The sequence below is a fragment of the Sapajus apella genome, unplaced genomic scaffold, assembly GCF_009761245.1.
Source record: "Sapajus apella isolate SASKATOON/1434 unplaced genomic scaffold, GSC_monkey_1.0 scaffold231, whole genome shotgun sequence".
Lineage (NCBI taxonomy): Eukaryota > Metazoa > Chordata > Mammalia > Primates > Cebidae > Sapajus > Sapajus apella.
In genome coordinates, this window is record NW_022437171.1 from 337,770 (window position 1) to 353,567 (window position 15,798).

Here is a 15,798-nt window from a genome sequence, read left to right on the forward strand (position 1 = left end):
CTCAAGAGTGGAGGGCTGGGAACCCTTGGGATAGGGCTGGGATGAGGACCCTGCGCCTCCTCAGGCATTCCCAGGCAAGGGACACAGAGACACAGCCAGCCCAGCAGCTGAGCCTCTCCTGTCAGGCCAGGTGGGAAACTGAGGTACGAACACAACCCCAGACTGGAAATAACGAAGCCATCATGTACTGCATGCCTACTGAATGCCAAGCCCTATGCCCTATTCTTTAATGTCTTCTTTAATGAGATGCCTTCACCCACTGATAGTGGACAGGTATTTATGATGTGCCTACTGCATGCTGGGCACTTTTCTAGGCTGTGAGGACTCAGGGAGGTCCCTGTTCTGGAAGAATTCAAATCCAATAGAAGACACAGATTAGGGTCCCACATGCCAGGAGGAAAACCCAGTGCAGTGAGTGCCAGCAGGAAGCCACAGGAGCAGGGAAGACCTTCCTGGGAGGGTGGGTGGCTGTGTCCTGAGGCTGAGCAGGGGTAGCTGGCCTCGGGAAAGGATGTGCATGGGAATGGAGCAGGAAGTTCCTGGAATGATGGGCAAGAGGGAGCAGGTCACTGGGGGCAGGTCCAAATCCTGGGGGCTCCGTTTGGATAACAGAGGCCTCGGGCAGGTCCACCCAGCACATAGACACCCCTTTGGCCCCTTCGCTAGGATGACAGTGGAGGTCCATCCCCAAGTGATGGTGAGGACAGTCTTGACACAGAGACCCCAGCCCAGCCGGCAAGGGAAGGGGAGCCCCCAAGGGCCCTGTATGCTGGGGTCTGTCCCACCAGGTGGCCCTCCATTGTGCCCAGTAGCAGCCCTGCTTGCAGACCCTCTTGTGGTTTCATTGTTAAAAAGTATTCAATAAGGCCGGGTGCAGTGGCTCACGCCTGTAATCCTAGCACTTTGGGAGGCCGAGGTGGGTGGATCACCTGAGGTCAGGAGTTCAAGACCAGCCTGGCCATCATGGTGAAACCCCATCTTTATAAAACAAAAAAATAAAAAAGTAAAAAGTATTCAATGAAAAATGACCCTTGCTAAAGCACTGCAGGGAAGACTATTCAAGACCATCTCACCGGGTGCAAGGGACCATGGTGATAAGATGCTGCAGTGGGGGAGAGAGCCTGGGCTCAATTCCGAAGACAGCATGGGCAAGTGGGAAGTGACAGTCAGGAAGCAGGGTGGGGACAGTGCATGGAAAGTGACTAAGGCCAGAGAAACTCCCCTAACAGGATTCTTGCTGAAGGCAGGCCAAGATGGTCAGACCGCACCTGGGGGACATCTGACATTCTTGATCAGATGTCAAGGATGGGGGCTTCTCGCTAAACTGATTTTGCAGGATTCTTGCTAAAACTGGAGTTTATAAAGAAGTGCTCAGGTGTGCCTAGGAGAAGCCTCAGGAGCCTAAATAAAGTTTAACCAAGCAGAGACTCTCTGTCGCCGGCTGCGATGAGAGTGAAGCCCAGAGTGGGTCAGGGTTACCTGCCCCAGGCTGTGCGATTAGGAGCGGTTCGTCGGGAGCCCAGAGTTTTCCCACTGGGGGCTGAGTCTGGGGCCCTCAGGGAACATACAGATGCTGGCAGGCCCAACACCCCATGCAGGACAGGCTGGGATGCCGGGGCCCGTGGCACAGACTGGTCAGAACCATCCCAGGCCAGACGTTGCTTGCAGGGAGAGCTGAGGCTGCTGATGCCAGGAACATACAAACCAGGTGATTACCAGGTAATGAGCTCATTACCCACGTCAGGCAAGGCCACTGCTGGGTAGAGTTGGCCTCCTGTGGAGCCACCTGCCCTGGGATGAGTCCCAGAGATCTGGCTAGCGAATGCCACAGGAGGCCAGGGCACAGCGCCAGGGCCCAATGGGCAGGGCAGGGGTATTCAGGGGCAAGGTGTGCCTGAGTCCCCAAAGGAAGCCCCAGAGCCTGCAGTAAGACCTGGAGCAAGTCATTCTCCTCTCTCAGCTCTCATAAAAAAGGTCACCTCAGGGCTCTGGGAGACAAGATCTCTTAGAGTAGACTAAGCTGACCACTGCCATGGTCATACACATCCTCCCAGCCAGCCGCTGGTCCTGACAGATGAGGAAACTGAGGCTAGGCATTTCATGAGGCCTCTGAACCCAGAACCCAGTACCCAGTGTCCTGAGCAAAGTTCAAGCCGGACCTGCCAGCTTATGTCTACAGAGGCCCCACTATGCAGCCGCACTCCAGGGACCTGAAAGGACCATTACCTTCCCTTCTACCAGCCCCAGCACAGCGGTTCTGCCCCAGACAGGCCAATTCCCTCCTCCTCCAAAGGCCCAGCAGCTGCTGCCAGAGCAAGCAGCACAGTCACAGCAAATGACGGACAGGTGTCCTGTTCTCTGTGGTCTGAGCAGAGGGCCAGGGGCCATGACCAGACCCTTGGCCCACATGGCCCCTCCAGGACCAGTTCCAAGATGAGCCTTCCTGTCCCAACCAGCATGGCCGGGCGCTCAGGGTGGATCAGACAACCTGCTGGATGCTCCTGTTCCCTGCTCCTCCTGGATCTCCCGCCACCTTTAGGAGGTAGCTCCGAGACCCTGCCACTTCCCTAGCTTACCTCTCAAGCCCCTGCCGGGTGTGCCCCTTCCCACACAGACCCCAGAGCCAGCTTCAAGGACTCTGCCTGCATCTCTGCTTTCACTCTGATCATACCCTCTGCCTCCACCCCCACCCTGCTGGGTCCCTGCAGCAGCCCTTGGAGGCCCCCAGAGCCCCCTCCCACACGCAGAGCTGGCCTGGCCCTGCCGCCTGAGCGCTCTGCTGGCTCCCAGCTACCCTTGGGCTCTGGGACATAAAACCTCCAGCCGAGGTGGCTGCCAGGGTTTATTTAACAGCCATAGAGCACAAAAGTGATGACAATTAAGTCACATGGAGAGACAGCCCCATGGGGACCTGTAGTCAAGTTAGGCAGAGCCCTGAAGTTTCCTCTGACCCCCCGCTGTGAATGCATTACTGAGGGGCAAGGTAGCTAGTCGCTCACCCAGCCTGCACGCCTGAATGCACAGAGCTACAGCCTGGGCCCAGGGACAGCCCTAGGAGCTGGTGGTTTCCCACAGGCACAGCCAGCCTTCCCGCCCCCACCGTGCCTGGCCCCGGGCCCAAAGCACACTGAGGGGGACAGGAGGGGAAGGAGCAGGCCCTGCACAGGAGTCGTAGTCAGCTCCTCTGTGCTGGGGCAGCTGGGGCTGGCTGGATTTGAGGAGCTTCCCAGAGGAACTGGAGAGCAGACCTGTGTACAGGCCCCACTCTGCCATACTCCCTGAGGGACAGCCCCCAAGTCATCTCCTCTCTGCCAGTCCCCAGTGTCCACCCCAGCCCCACCACTGCTGAAGCTCAGTCCAGGGTCCCCAATGCCTACTTCACGGCCATCACTGCACTTGAGCTGAGGGACTCAGGTTCATGCCGACACACCTGCTTGCCCACCCCTCACCAACACCTCTGCCGTCCTCCTCAGGGCTCAGTAGGGTCCCTGGGACCCCGCTCCCATTCTGCCCTTGCTCCCACCAACCCATCTTCTCCATGCCCATGACTTTGGGACCCTCTGCCACAAGAGCCAGCCCCCACATCTGTAGCCCCTGCAGGAACAAGCCCTAATCTGGACTCATTGCAAAGGCTCAGCTTATCTTCCAGCCTGTCCATAAACCTCCAGGCAGAGATCACAAAAGTAGCAGCTCTTTCTGCCAAATCTGGACTCTCTCCTGCACCTTCTCCACTGCCCAGGCCTCCCTGTCACCCCTCCTGGGGACCTCAGAGGTATTTTCATTTCACAGGTGAAGACTTGGCTCAGAAAGGGCAAAGCCCCTGGGTCACACAGCCCGTCTCCAGCAGGGCTGGGGAAGGAATCCAGGGCTCTTTTGTTGGCAGTGTTTTAATGACTGGGGAGATGGGAAGCATGGCTAATGAGGCTCTAGGGATCAGCAGAGCCAGCTGCTGGAGGGTCCAGGGGACAGGTGACTCAGCAGAAATGGGGGAGTCTGAGAGGTTGACAGAGTGCTGAACTCTCACCTCCTCCTGCACCTTCCAGAGAGGCGGGCTGCAGGCAGTGATTGCGTGAATGAACAATGACTAGAGGGACCCAGGCTTCTCCTCAACAGCTGCTTGAGGACAGCATTAGTGGTCCCCTCAAATCCCCACCCACGCATGCACACGTGCACTGACCTGCAGCCCCTGGGGACACAGCTTTCAGGGGCTGTCTTGCCATGTCCCATTCCAGACCAGCCTGGATTCATGCCAGGCCCCCCTCCAAAATTTGCTGGGGGAGGCCCCAGGGTCCAGGGCACTCAGAGCGCTAATTGGCCCCTGGGGTACAGGGAGAACCACACGCTGTGTGTGGGATACTACCCTCTGCCCATACCTAGGACCCTGCGACGGCCACAGGCAGCACTGCTCATACAAAGGCACTGGGGTGCAGCGGTGAGCGCTCCACAAAGGGTGGAAGGGCTGCAGGGGCAGGCATGCCAGCAGGGATACCATGAGGGCCTCAGATGCCAGGCTGCAGAGATGGATGGGCTGGCAAGCTCCTCTCCCCAGCCTCCTACTGTAAAAGGGAAGAAGATCCCAGCCCCGCTGATTCAGCCCCTCACTCCATGGCCAGACAGCCACTGACAGCTGTGTCCTGGGGCCCACGTGGGCCTGGCCTCTGTGCAGACTAGCACTCAGCATGCTTAGTGCCACACTCAGCCCAGGAGAGACGACCCAGCCCTGGGCTCAGAGACCCCACTGTGGGTGGATAGAAAACAGAGTCATTTAAATACAACTGTGAAGGGTGTTGCAAGGGAGGGGCTCGAGGTCCCCAGTGTGGGATGGGGTGGTCAAGGAAGATCTCCTGGCCCAAGTGGGAAGTGAGAGCCACCAGAAAAATGAGGGGTGGGGTAACTATGGAAAGACCCAGAGGGGCGAGGAAGACTGTTGGGTTAGAGGAGGTTAAAGACAGACAGGGTTGGACATGTTGGCTCACGCCTATAATCCCAGCATTTTGGGAGGCCAAGACAGGAGAATCACTTGAGGCCACGAGTTCAAGACCAACCTGGGAAACACAGTGAGACCCTGTCTCTACAATTTTTTTTTTTTTTTTTTTTTTTTTTTTTTTACGGAGTTTCACTCTTGTCTTCCAGGCTGGAGGGCAGTGGCATGATCTCAGTTACTGCAACTACTGCCTCCCAGGTTCAAGCAATTCTCCTGCCTCAGCCCTTGGAGTAGCTGGGATTACAGGCATGCGCCACCACGCCCAGCTAAATTTTTGTATTATTAGTAGAGATAGGGTTTTATCACATAGGCCAAGCTGGTCTTGAACTCCTGACCTCTGGTGATCCACCCACCTCAGCCTCCCAAAGTGCTGGGATTACAGGTGTAAGCCAACGTGCCCAGTTTACAAAAATTAAAAAAAAAAAAATTTAGCGGGGCATGGTGGTGCACAGTTGTAGTCTCATCTACTCAGGAGGCTGAGGTGGGAGGATCATTTGAGCCCAGGAGGTGGAGGCTGCAGTGAGCTATGATTGCACCGCTGCACCCCAGCCTGGGCAACACAGCAAGATCCTGTTTATCAAAACAAAAACCCAGAGTAAGATGGGCAGGGATTTCCAGAGGCCCTAGGCCAGTGCCTTGGAGAATAAGGGAGACCCTGAAGAGCTTGCATGGAGGAGGCAGCAGCTTGGAGCTGGAGATGCCACTAGGATGGATTTCTTTAGCTGTGCGGACTGGGGACAGGGTGAGGAGATAATGGCTTAGACAACATGGTGGCCCTGAGCCACTGAGGAGGGCTATGGAGCCCATGACCACCCCTGGCCTTCCCCTGACTATGATGGAGACAGCAGTTTCCAGTGGAAAATGTCAGCTCAGTTCCTGACTTGGGTCTGTGGGGGCTGGTCCCTGGGATTCCGCTGGCCCCGAAACTGGGCCATGCCCTTTGTGGGGACCTACCCACAACGTCTTCAGTCCCCCAGGGTCCCCTGGGAGCCGGACGCGATCAGCCCTGCCGGAGTTCCCTGCGCCCCAGGCCGGGTCCCCTAGGGCTTTGGTCGTTCCCACAGCTGTCCCGGGGGCCCCCTCCACGGTGCGTTGCCTGGGCCCCAGCGGTCGCTGGGCTGCAGCCTGGGGCTCCTGGCACTGGAGGGGGTGGAGGCGGCAGTGTGGATGGCGGAGCCCGGCTGCGCGTGGGCTCAGGCGCGTAGTGGGTACGGAGTAGGCGAAGCTCTGCGGCGCGGCACCGGCCGCCGGCGAGACCCGGGGCCACAGCCCAATGGGCCGGGCCAGGAAGAAGCCCGCGCCCCCGGCCGCCTGGCTCGCCTGCGGGGCCAGCTCCGGGCGGAGGCGGAGGCGGCGGCGGCGGCGCGATCCGAGATGCCGCGGCTGCTGAAGCTGGTGGAGCGCACGGGGGCCCAGGCGGCAGGCGCGGGCAAGAGGACCGGTGTGCACAGCCGCGACTCCGTATGCTCGGTGTGTGGGGAGCCGCGCGGCGGGGCCACCTACCCGGCGGGGGTCTTGGAGGTGAGCGAGCGGCGGCTGCAGGAGGGCCTGGCGGCGGTGCGCACGGAACTGGGCGCCGGGATCGAGGCGCTGCGCGCGGAGCTTCGAGCGGAGCTGGACGCCCTGCGCGCGCTGCTGCCTCCGCCACCGCCACCGCCACAGCCACCACCGCCTGCCCGACGCGAGCACCGCGCTGCGCCCCGCGGCCCCACCCTGCTGCGGACGCTTGGTACGGTGAGCGCCCTGATCGCCACCTCCAGGCCCACCGACGACGCCCCGGACGGCCCAGCAGACAGCGGAGCGCACAGAGCCCCGGCCCGGAAGAACCACAAGAAGATGCTGGTGCCGCCTGGGGCCCCGAAAGGTGGCGGAGACTGAGGGCGACAGCACAGAGGGCGGCCTAGGCAAGGTGCGGAAGGCGTCGCCGCTGGCTGGAAGGGCTCTGGGAGTCCAGGACGGGGCAAGTGAGCAGCTCGTTTCCCTTTGTGGAGCGTGGCTCTGAGCCAAAAGGGTCCCCGGGTGCCGCCAGCTAGGGTTCTGGTACTGGCAAGAGCGGGTGGGAGCGGGATGGGCAGAGGGTGAGGTACGTGTGTCTGGGGAGTGTGGATGGCAGCCGGGGTCCTTGCTGGAGACTGAGTCTGGCTGGAGAACGGGGTGTAGCCCCTTGGAACCTTAGAGCTGGGCCTTTAGGCCTTTGGGCCTTGGGTCGGGATCAGGGCTGGGTCAGCCTCCAGAGGAACAGCCAGGACTCCCATTCCTCCGGGGTGACTGCATGCAGGGTCTTTTCCTTTCAAGATCTCAGTGAGGAGCCAGGGTCTCCATGCACTGGAACAGTGTCACCCACACATAAGGCCACAGACCCCAGGGACACAGGGGTGGCTGAGACAGGCAGCTGGTGATGTCCCTCAAGACGGTGTTAACCAGTATGTAACCACATTCCACATGGCACCAACTGCACAGCAGCCTCCGGTCAGCCTCACTCTGACAGTGGCTCCCTCTCACTGGAGAGCGTCACCTGGACACAGAGCCTTACCTAGTCCGTGTCCCGTGGACCCAGCTTTGCTTTGGACAGTGACACCAAGAATATTCACCCCTTTACTTAGACCCACAGGCAGCCACCTGGACACAAGCACCTCTCCAGAGTCACCCTCTATGCAGACTCCACAGCCGAACTCCCAGGGAGGCTCTGGCGCATAGTACACCAGGCAGCCCTCCACGGTGCCCAGCACCCACACAGCTAGGATAGCCTGCAGCGGAACCTGGAGCCAGAGGCTTCTCATCTCTTGGCCTTGGGCAATGTAGCCTCCCCTGGAGCCTTGGTCCCTGCGGCAGCCCCTTTGACCCACCACCCCTGCTCTTCCCCCTCCCTAGCAACCCTAGCACCGGGCTCTGATGGGCCTGGGGCTCAGCTTGTGATTCTGTCAACCGTGGGTGGCCCTCCATGTGAAATAAACAATGTACAGGGTAACCTTAATGTGGTGTGTGTGTGTGGGGTGGTGTGACCCGGCATGGTCCCCCACTGCAAGAGGGGCATTTCCTGCCCTAATCCCACTGAGGCCTCAGTGTGCCTACCTGTTCCGTGGGAGCCCTCTGAGTGACTCTCTCCTACCTCATCAGAACCTGGGCCTCTCCAGATTCCTCTCAGAGAGGGAGGGAGGGGGATTGAAACCAGACTCTCCGTGCCCCGCTGACCCCATCCCCAGAACCCCCCAAGCTGGAAGACACCTTCTTCAGGCCCGACACAAAGGCGGAGAAATTGGTGGTGCTATAGTCTTGCTCCTGGGAGGGGCTCCAAATGGGAGGGGTTCTGAGTGGGGGGTATCTAAAGGGGGAACTCTGCTGGTAGAATCTAAGCAGGAGGCTCCCAGTGGCAGGGGGCATCTGGCATCTGGGAAATGGGCTGGAGGGTTCTCACCCCCACTGACCCTGGTGATCCATACCCTCCCACCACCCCATCTTCTCGCAGATCCTATAGACCCTAGCGATCCCCCACAGACTCCGCAGGCCCAGCCTGTCCACTTCCAGGATCCCCATGGACCCCTTTTTTGGAAACATACATAGAGTCACAGTCTTGCCCTCACCACCAGCACTGTGAGCCCATCAGTGTGGTGTGACGCCACCTCCACGTTCTGGTACTTTGTGTTCATGTGGACCATGTGCATCTGGGGGGAGGCACAGATGGTGGGAGATACCCAGCTGCCCCCACTTTGCTCCCCCTCACCTCTGTGGGGCCCTCTGGCCACCCAACCTCATGCCCAAGTCCACCTCCATAGGCTGGCGCTGCCTGTCCAGGCTGTGCTCTGAGCCTGCTCACCTCAGGCCCCCGCAGTGGAAGTGCAGCAGCAGTGTGAAGTAGGCAGGCAACAGCAGCCCAGGCCCCTGAATCTCCAGGTGGTTCTGAGGATCAGTGTCCATTTGGAGTAGCCCTGAAGGTGAGAAGGCACATGACACCCTCTCTACCCCACCACCTGCCCACCTTGTGCCATTAGGGTAGGAGCATAGGCCCCTCCTCAAGCCAGGCTGCTCCTCAGTGGAACGGGACCCACAGTGTCCAGAGCTCCTGCTGGTCAGCAGAACAGGGCTCCACTGACTGCAGGGGAAACCCTGCCCCCACTACCACACCCAGCATGGTGTGGAAGAGAGCAGGGGGCAGCCCTCCTGGCGTGGGGCTCTGAGCCCAGCTATGTGTGGTCAGGGATCCTGGCCGAATTGGAGATCTTGACTACTGGTCCTCAGGGGTCACGGCTGGTTGTGATTTGTTGGGTGGGGCCTGGTGCCTATGCACAGGGTGTGTCTGGACTGCTGTGTGAGAATGCTCCTTCCCTGTGGAGCTAGCCCCTATGGAGGATTCTTGGCCCTGTAGGGTGTCTCAGCTCCCATGTGTAGGGGCTGCTGGTCCCTGTGTACATGCAGGAGCTCTCATGACCTGTGTGGGGCTCCTGCCCCTGCCTAGGAGGGGTCCTGAACTGCAGGGTGCTGACCTGTATGGCTGTCATTCTCTGGGGTCCAAGGGCCTAGAGGTGCTGAGTCGTCGCCTCGGAAGATGAAGGGCCCTAGGGTAGAGATCCACCGGACCCTGTGAAGGTCAGTGTTGATGGGGGACTGGCCTGGGCCCCAACAGGCAGGGGCCAGCTTCTTCCAGTGGGTGGGGACTGTGGGAACAAGGACTGCCATCTCTGGGGTGGGTAGGGGTCAGAAAGGCAGTCTGGGGGTGCAGCAGCGGGTGGCCCCCCATATACCCAGAGAATAGCCCAGCCTCAGGAAACCACTCTCTGCTTCCCCTGCAACCTGAACAGGTCACAGTGCCCTTCTCTCGCACCCTGCATCTGACCTAGCCACCTAGTCTGCAGGGTCTCCGGCACACAGTTGCACACCCACATGAGGACCTCTATCACACGCACACGCTTGACCTGGCCACAGCAACAGGCACACCAGTCTTGACTGACTCAAGACTGGTGATCACAGCAGACCCAGACTCACACACAGGGGGACAGTCATGCACTTGATGCTCAGTCACTGGGGCAGAGGACTGCAGACAGAAACCTGCAGACCACAGAGTGCAGCCTGCAGACTCTCTCTTGGCCACTCTTGCACCACTGGCATATGCTCTGGTGGTGCCAGGACACAGCCTCACATGACATTCTGTCCTCACCACACTTTGGGTCCTGTAAGTCGTAGCACCAGGCACCGACGGAGACAGGAGGCAGGGGACTGAGCTGAGAGGCCAGTCATCTGGGCCCTCTCCAAGCCCCATCCCGTCAGCTGGGGTCCAAGAATGAAGTAGGGCCAGGGGCTTAGGCCTGTGGAGGCCCCGTCACCCCTACCCTAGTATTTTCTCCCCCCAGTCCCTATCCACCCTCAGTGGCAAGACCTAAGGGGTGGTGGAGCGTGGCAAAAGAGGGTAGATTGGAGACCAAACAGACAGAGTCCTGATGCGCAGTCTCATACTGCAGCACTAGAAAGGCGAGCACGTTGCCAGGGGCCTGTGTGGTGCAGTGGCAGAGCAGCTCTGAAGGACTAGAAAACGGCTAGACCGCGGAGCCAGGCTGCTACATATTTACTCATTATCTAGGTGGGCTAGGGGTGTGGCCATCGAGAGGGTGGGTGGGGCGGTGCCCAGGCGGGGCCACCGAGAAGAGATCGAGTGCTGCAAACTCACCCAGATGCACACTGGTCCCGGGGCTGTGCTGAGTGTCAGCAACAATTGCTGAGGTTAATCCTGCAGGGGAGGAGTGACCTATTATCTCTATTTATAGTCAAGGAAACAGGCTGGGGACTGTAATGACACGCCAAAGCCACCAGCAAGAAAGTTCAAACAGTGAGGGCACCTTTGACCCCAGCGCCCATGACTTTCGGGCAAGGATGGGAGGAAGGTGGAGGACGTCTCTTGCCCCACTGTGGGCCTGGAACCTCCACCCCATCCCAAGACCACAGCCTCCCTCCTACCTGGGCCCCTCTGCGGATCCAGGCCAAGACAGAGCTCTGCAGGTCAGAGGGGACTGCTTTGCACCTTGAGCCTCTTTCCAAAATTTCCAGAGGGCAGGGCCCTTCCCACTTGGGGGATGGAAGGTGGCCTCTACCCAGAGGCAGGGCTTGGGGCTCTGTCCAGGATGCTGATGGTGACCTGTGTGCCCAGGACTCAACACCCCCATTCCACTCCTGGCCCAGCAGATGGGATTTAAAAAAAAAAAGGGGCTGCCTCCTTGAGGCTCCCATCCCCGCCAAGGGACTTACCAGCTCCTTTCCTAACCCTGACCCCTCTTGTATCCAGTCACAAGACTTCCTCCAACATACATACCTGGAATGCCCCAGGGCGGGGCATGCAATTACACTTCCTGGACCCCCTACCCTCTGAAACCTAGAGATGCCCTTGCCGGACAGGCGTGAAGCCCCAGAGGACCTAGACTACTTTGGAACCCTAGGTGGCTTGGACTGCGGGCAAGGGCTGTTTCCAGCCACCTGGATAGTAAGGGGAGCTTAGAGGAGATGGGGCTGATGGCCAAGTTCCAAGCCCTGCCCTGGCACCCCATCCCATGGTGGCTCTCAGATGGTGTCAAGCTTTTATGTGGATCCTGTGTCAAGTCAGCAAAACCTGCCAAAGCAGCAACCAATGCCCCAGGCAAGGAAGTGTGCTATAGGACAGCTGCAGGCAGGGCTGCTGCTCTCTGCACACACCTGGGGCTCCAGGCTCAGCTCTGCCTGGTCCTTGGGGGATTTGTGGGATACCTGCAAGGGCTGCAAACCCTGGGAGCATTCTGTTGAAAGGTGGGTGCTGCCACTTCCCCTCAGCCTGTGGTAGCTGTGGGGGTCACACCAAGGACCACGCCTCTTCCGGAACACAAGTTTATTTGGCATTTGATGAAATGGTTCTCACAGCATCTTAAGAGTTAGTGCCAACCCAACCAAAATTAAACCCAAACTAAAAACCCTTAATGAAAGGAAAACATTAAAACATTGAGACAACGCACAGTATCAAACCCCACCTCCACAAGGCAGGTCAGAGGGCACTGGTCTCCGCAAACGTGGCAAGGTGGTCCTGGGGAAGGAGGACCCCTGGAGCACAAGGCTCAGCAAGCACAGCCCCAGGACTCTGGTGAGATTGGGGTCGCAGCAGGCCTTGCAAAAGGGGCATTCTGGCTGGCAGCGCGAGGACAGATGAGCGAGTCCAGCTCTCCTCACGCACCCTGGAGCTGCAGTGGCGGCAGTGTTCTGGGCAGCCCTGCAAATGGGCCTTCTGCCCAGCCTGAGGTGCCAGTTGACCTAAGCAGTTGTGGAGGCCCATGGGGAAAGGGCCATCCAGAGACCCCCGGCCAGCCCAGAGGCCCACCCTCTGCAGCTGGCATGGTCCACTTTAGCCCCTTCCTCAATGCTCCCTACACGTCTGACTGGCCCTAATGTTCCTCTGGTCCCCAAAGGAAGCTTTCCAGTCCTACACATCTTGTGCTAAGCACCCTGTCCTGCGCACAGCTTTGAGGCCCGGTAGGAACCCTCTGAGCTCCTGGGCTCAGGTCCATGGGGGCCTCTGCGGTGTGGCCCTCAGGCCCTCGATGGCCACCAGGCACCAAGAACGCACATGCTGGCTGCTCTGGAACCTGGCTGCCCTGTCCCATGCACGATGTGCTTCCTGCCTTGTCCTCTGCAGCCAGCATGGGAGTCTTGTGGGCAGAACTTCCTTCTCAAGGAAATAGCAGCCCTTCTGCAAGGGGAGCACAAGCCTGCCAGCACGCAGCCTCTGGTAGGCCAAGCAATTCAGTGACAGAACACAGATCTGGCATGAAGGCCAAGTCTGTGGCAACTCAAGATTCTCATTCCACACGGGATGGAAAAAATGGGTATCCACACAGTGTGAAAACGTGTCAAGAAGTGGACTGTGAATGGAGTCCATCGCCAAGCAGCACCACAGAATGGCATGCTCCTGCCAGGTGCCGTCCTGCTGGTCTGAAAAGACTGAGCGAGACACAGCCCTGCCTCAGCACAGACCAGGATGCATGGATGACCCTGGAAGAGTGGGCCCCCGCCCATTGGCAAAGTTCCATGTGCCACCCTCACCTGCAAACACTTGGCCACATACACACACACAGACACAAACATGTAAAGATCCAGACATTCAACGTAGAAAAGATATGGATGTGCTAAAAATCGCACAGAACCCGCTTAATCTCCAAACCTCAGAAACGTTAAAGGCCCTGTGTCAGGCTTCAAGACCACCGCCTGGTAGTAGGCAACAGGGTCTTTTAGGGAAAAGGGTCCCAGGCAGAGCCCCCAGCCCCTGCACGGCTGAGGAGGGGCCGAGGTGTGCATGCGGCTGCTGGGCAGAGCTGCAGCAGTGGTGGTGGTTTAAGGAGTCGACTCTTAAGGAGACAGATGCAGCCCAGGATGGTGGTTTCAGCCACCCCTCCCCCAATGAAGCAACCCTTTATGGCACAAACCAGGTCAGGGGGCAAGCCCAGGGGCAATTCAACAGGAGGCAGGAGCCCAGGGCTCCAGAGAGGAGAGGCAGGGGGCGGCTCAGCCCCCAGGCCCTGGCAGGGCACCTGGGGCCTCAGCGCCACTCCAGAGCTTCCTCCTGGGGAAGCCATGCACAGCAATGCTGGGAGGGACTGACGGGGTGGGGTCAGGCCTCCTGCCACAGAGCTGGGCTGCAGAACGCCCGGATGGAAAGACACAGTGAAGAGCTCAATCTCCTTCCAAGCTCTCCTTCTCAGGACTTCAGGTTCCAGAGCCCCAGGGAACTCCCAGCCAGGGGCAGGGCCACCTTGATGTTCACAACTGGCCTTGCGGGGGTCATCTCCAGGGCAGTTGTTGTGGCAAACTCAGAGGCTGTCTCCCTGAAGCAGACCCACTGCCTATACCACCCTGCCAGCCCAAAAGGCCCCCTCCTGAGGGCGGCCAGCAAGGGGCACCATGGCAGCCCCCACTGTGCCTGTCCCAAGCTGGTAACTGGTCAGCAGGCCTCTCTGGACAGCACACTGAAGCAAGCAAGCCCGCCAAAGACATGTCGGGTGTGGCCATGGCCCCACAGTACCTTCTTCATACCCTGCCTCTAAAATGTGGGTCTGAACAATTTTGTCACTCTTCTGCCATTTAAAAATGAGGAGACAGTGACCCAAAGCTATGCATTTTCTGAAGCCCTCAAGGAACTCGGTGCAAGCCATCACTTCTTTTGGCAGGAGGCGGGCCACGGTCTCTATGTACACACGCATGCCTGCCAGTGATGTGAGGCAGTACGCGGGATCCAGGCTGGGACGGGGCCTTTCAAGTCTCCCACAGGTGTTTTCGACAGCATACACGTGCTCCCAGACCATTAGGGTACAAGCTGGACCATCTACACCACAGTATTGAGGGAGCTGCGGCTGTGGCGGCCACCCCCTGGCAGTGCCTCTGCAACTGGGGTGCTCCCACTCTGGGCAGGGTCAGGGGGCACGAGCAGGGCACTGCTGCTGTCGGCAGAGTCTTCCAGGTCTGCCAGAGAGGCCCCTGCAGTGGGCAGAGGCTGCTCCAGGCGCCGGGGTAATGCACCTTCACTGCCACCATCCCCAGGTGCTGGCAGGCTGACCTCCTCGGGCTCAAAAGCATCATCATCTGCAGAAAGAGAGAGAGAGAGCTATGAGGCAGGTGTGGGCCTGGCACAGGGGATGCAGGGGAGCTGGGCAGAACCACGGAACACCTCCTGCCTGAACGCCCCCGAGCCTCAGATTTTGAAGGGGAAGCCTACCCCACACCCCTGTTGTACCTACTGCTCCCTGTGGCTGGGAACCTGGTATATGCAAGGTGCAGGGCACATCCCAAACAGCTGACACCGGCCTGTCCCGCCATCAGTGTGAGGTGAGGGAGACACACTGACCAGAAGTCACTAGAACAGAGGGGCCCAAAGGGAGACAGTCTCAGACTCAGTACGAGTGGAGACCCCACTCGGCAGGAAGGCAGCGGCATTTGCCATCAGGGAGGCACTGGGCCCAGGGTGGGTGGAAGAACACTCAGGGCTGCAGCTGGAAGTGTGGGCAACAGGGCTGGAGCAGGCAGGCTGGAAAACCACACGGGTGTCTACAGGAAGCTCCAATCCAAGGCAGGCTGTGTGGTAGGGATTCGACTCGCTTTGTTTTGCCTGGTTTTTATTACTTTTTCTTTCTTTTAAGAGATAGGATCTTTTTTTTTTTTTTTTTTGGAGAGTGGAGTTTCGCTCTTGTTACCCAGGCTGGAGTGCAATGGCGCGATCTCGGCTCACCGCAACCTCCGCCTCCTGGGTTCAGGCAATTCTCCTGCCTCAGCCCCCTGAGTAGCTGGGATTACAGGCACGCGCCACCATGCCCAGCTAATTTTTTGTAGTTTTAATAGAGACGGGGTTTCACCATATTGACCAGGATGGTCTCGATCTCTTGACCTCGTGATCCACCCGCCTCGGCCTCCCAAAGTGCTGGGATTACAGGCTTGAGCCACCGCGCCCGGCCTATGAGATAGGATCTTAAAAGACTGGATGTCGGCGTGCAGTGACATGATCGTGGCTCATGACAGCTTTGAATTCCTGGGCTCAGGTGATCCTCCAGTCTCAGCCCGCCCAGTAGCTGGGACTACAGGTGTGCCCACTATGCCTGGCTAGTTTTGAATTTTTTATGGAGATACAGGTCTCACAGGCTGGTCTTGAACCAACCTGGGCAACACGGGGAGACCCCTCCTCCCGCCTCAGCCTCCCAGAGTGCTGGATTACAGGCGTGAGCCACTGTACCTAGGCTGCCTGTCATTACCACGGGCCATCTCTAAAAGCTGACAGCACAAGGCCCCGGTGATGCACTTCCCTCCTGGCCAGCCCCTCACAG

At 59.0% G+C, this 15,798-nt stretch overlaps 2 protein-coding genes across 5 annotated transcripts in view; both read right to left on the minus strand.

The window, feature by feature from the left end:
- Positions 1-6,717: 6,717 nt before the first annotated feature.
- Positions 6,718-12,120, minus strand: LOC116544791 (carbonic anhydrase 15-like). The gene is made up of 3 exons (XM_032271394.1): positions 9,466-12,120; positions 8,799-8,910; positions 6,718-7,309 (listed from the first exon to the last, which is right to left on the minus strand). The coding sequence occupies exons 1-3, from the start codon at positions 9,656-9,658 to the stop codon at positions 7,171-7,173; spliced, it is 444 nt and encodes a 147-aa protein (XP_032127285.1). The 5' UTR covers positions 9,659-12,120; the 3' UTR covers positions 6,718-7,170.
- Positions 12,121-13,077: 957 nt separating this feature from the next.
- DGCR2 (DiGeorge syndrome critical region gene 2) overlaps positions 13,078-15,798 on the minus strand; it is a 64,553-nt gene continuing 61,832 nt past the window's right edge. For 2 of the 4 annotated variants that reach the window (XM_032271393.1, XM_032271391.1), the window contains one exon: positions 13,978-14,566. In XM_032271393.1, the coding sequence (XP_032127284.1) occupies positions 14,310-14,566 (257 nt within the window). In that variant the 3' untranslated portion in view covers positions 13,978-14,309. Of the gene's footprint in view, positions 14,567-14,717; positions 14,838-15,798 lie in introns of all 4 variants that reach the window. The other 2 variants (XR_004266033.1, XM_032271392.1) reach the window with 2 other exon arrangements.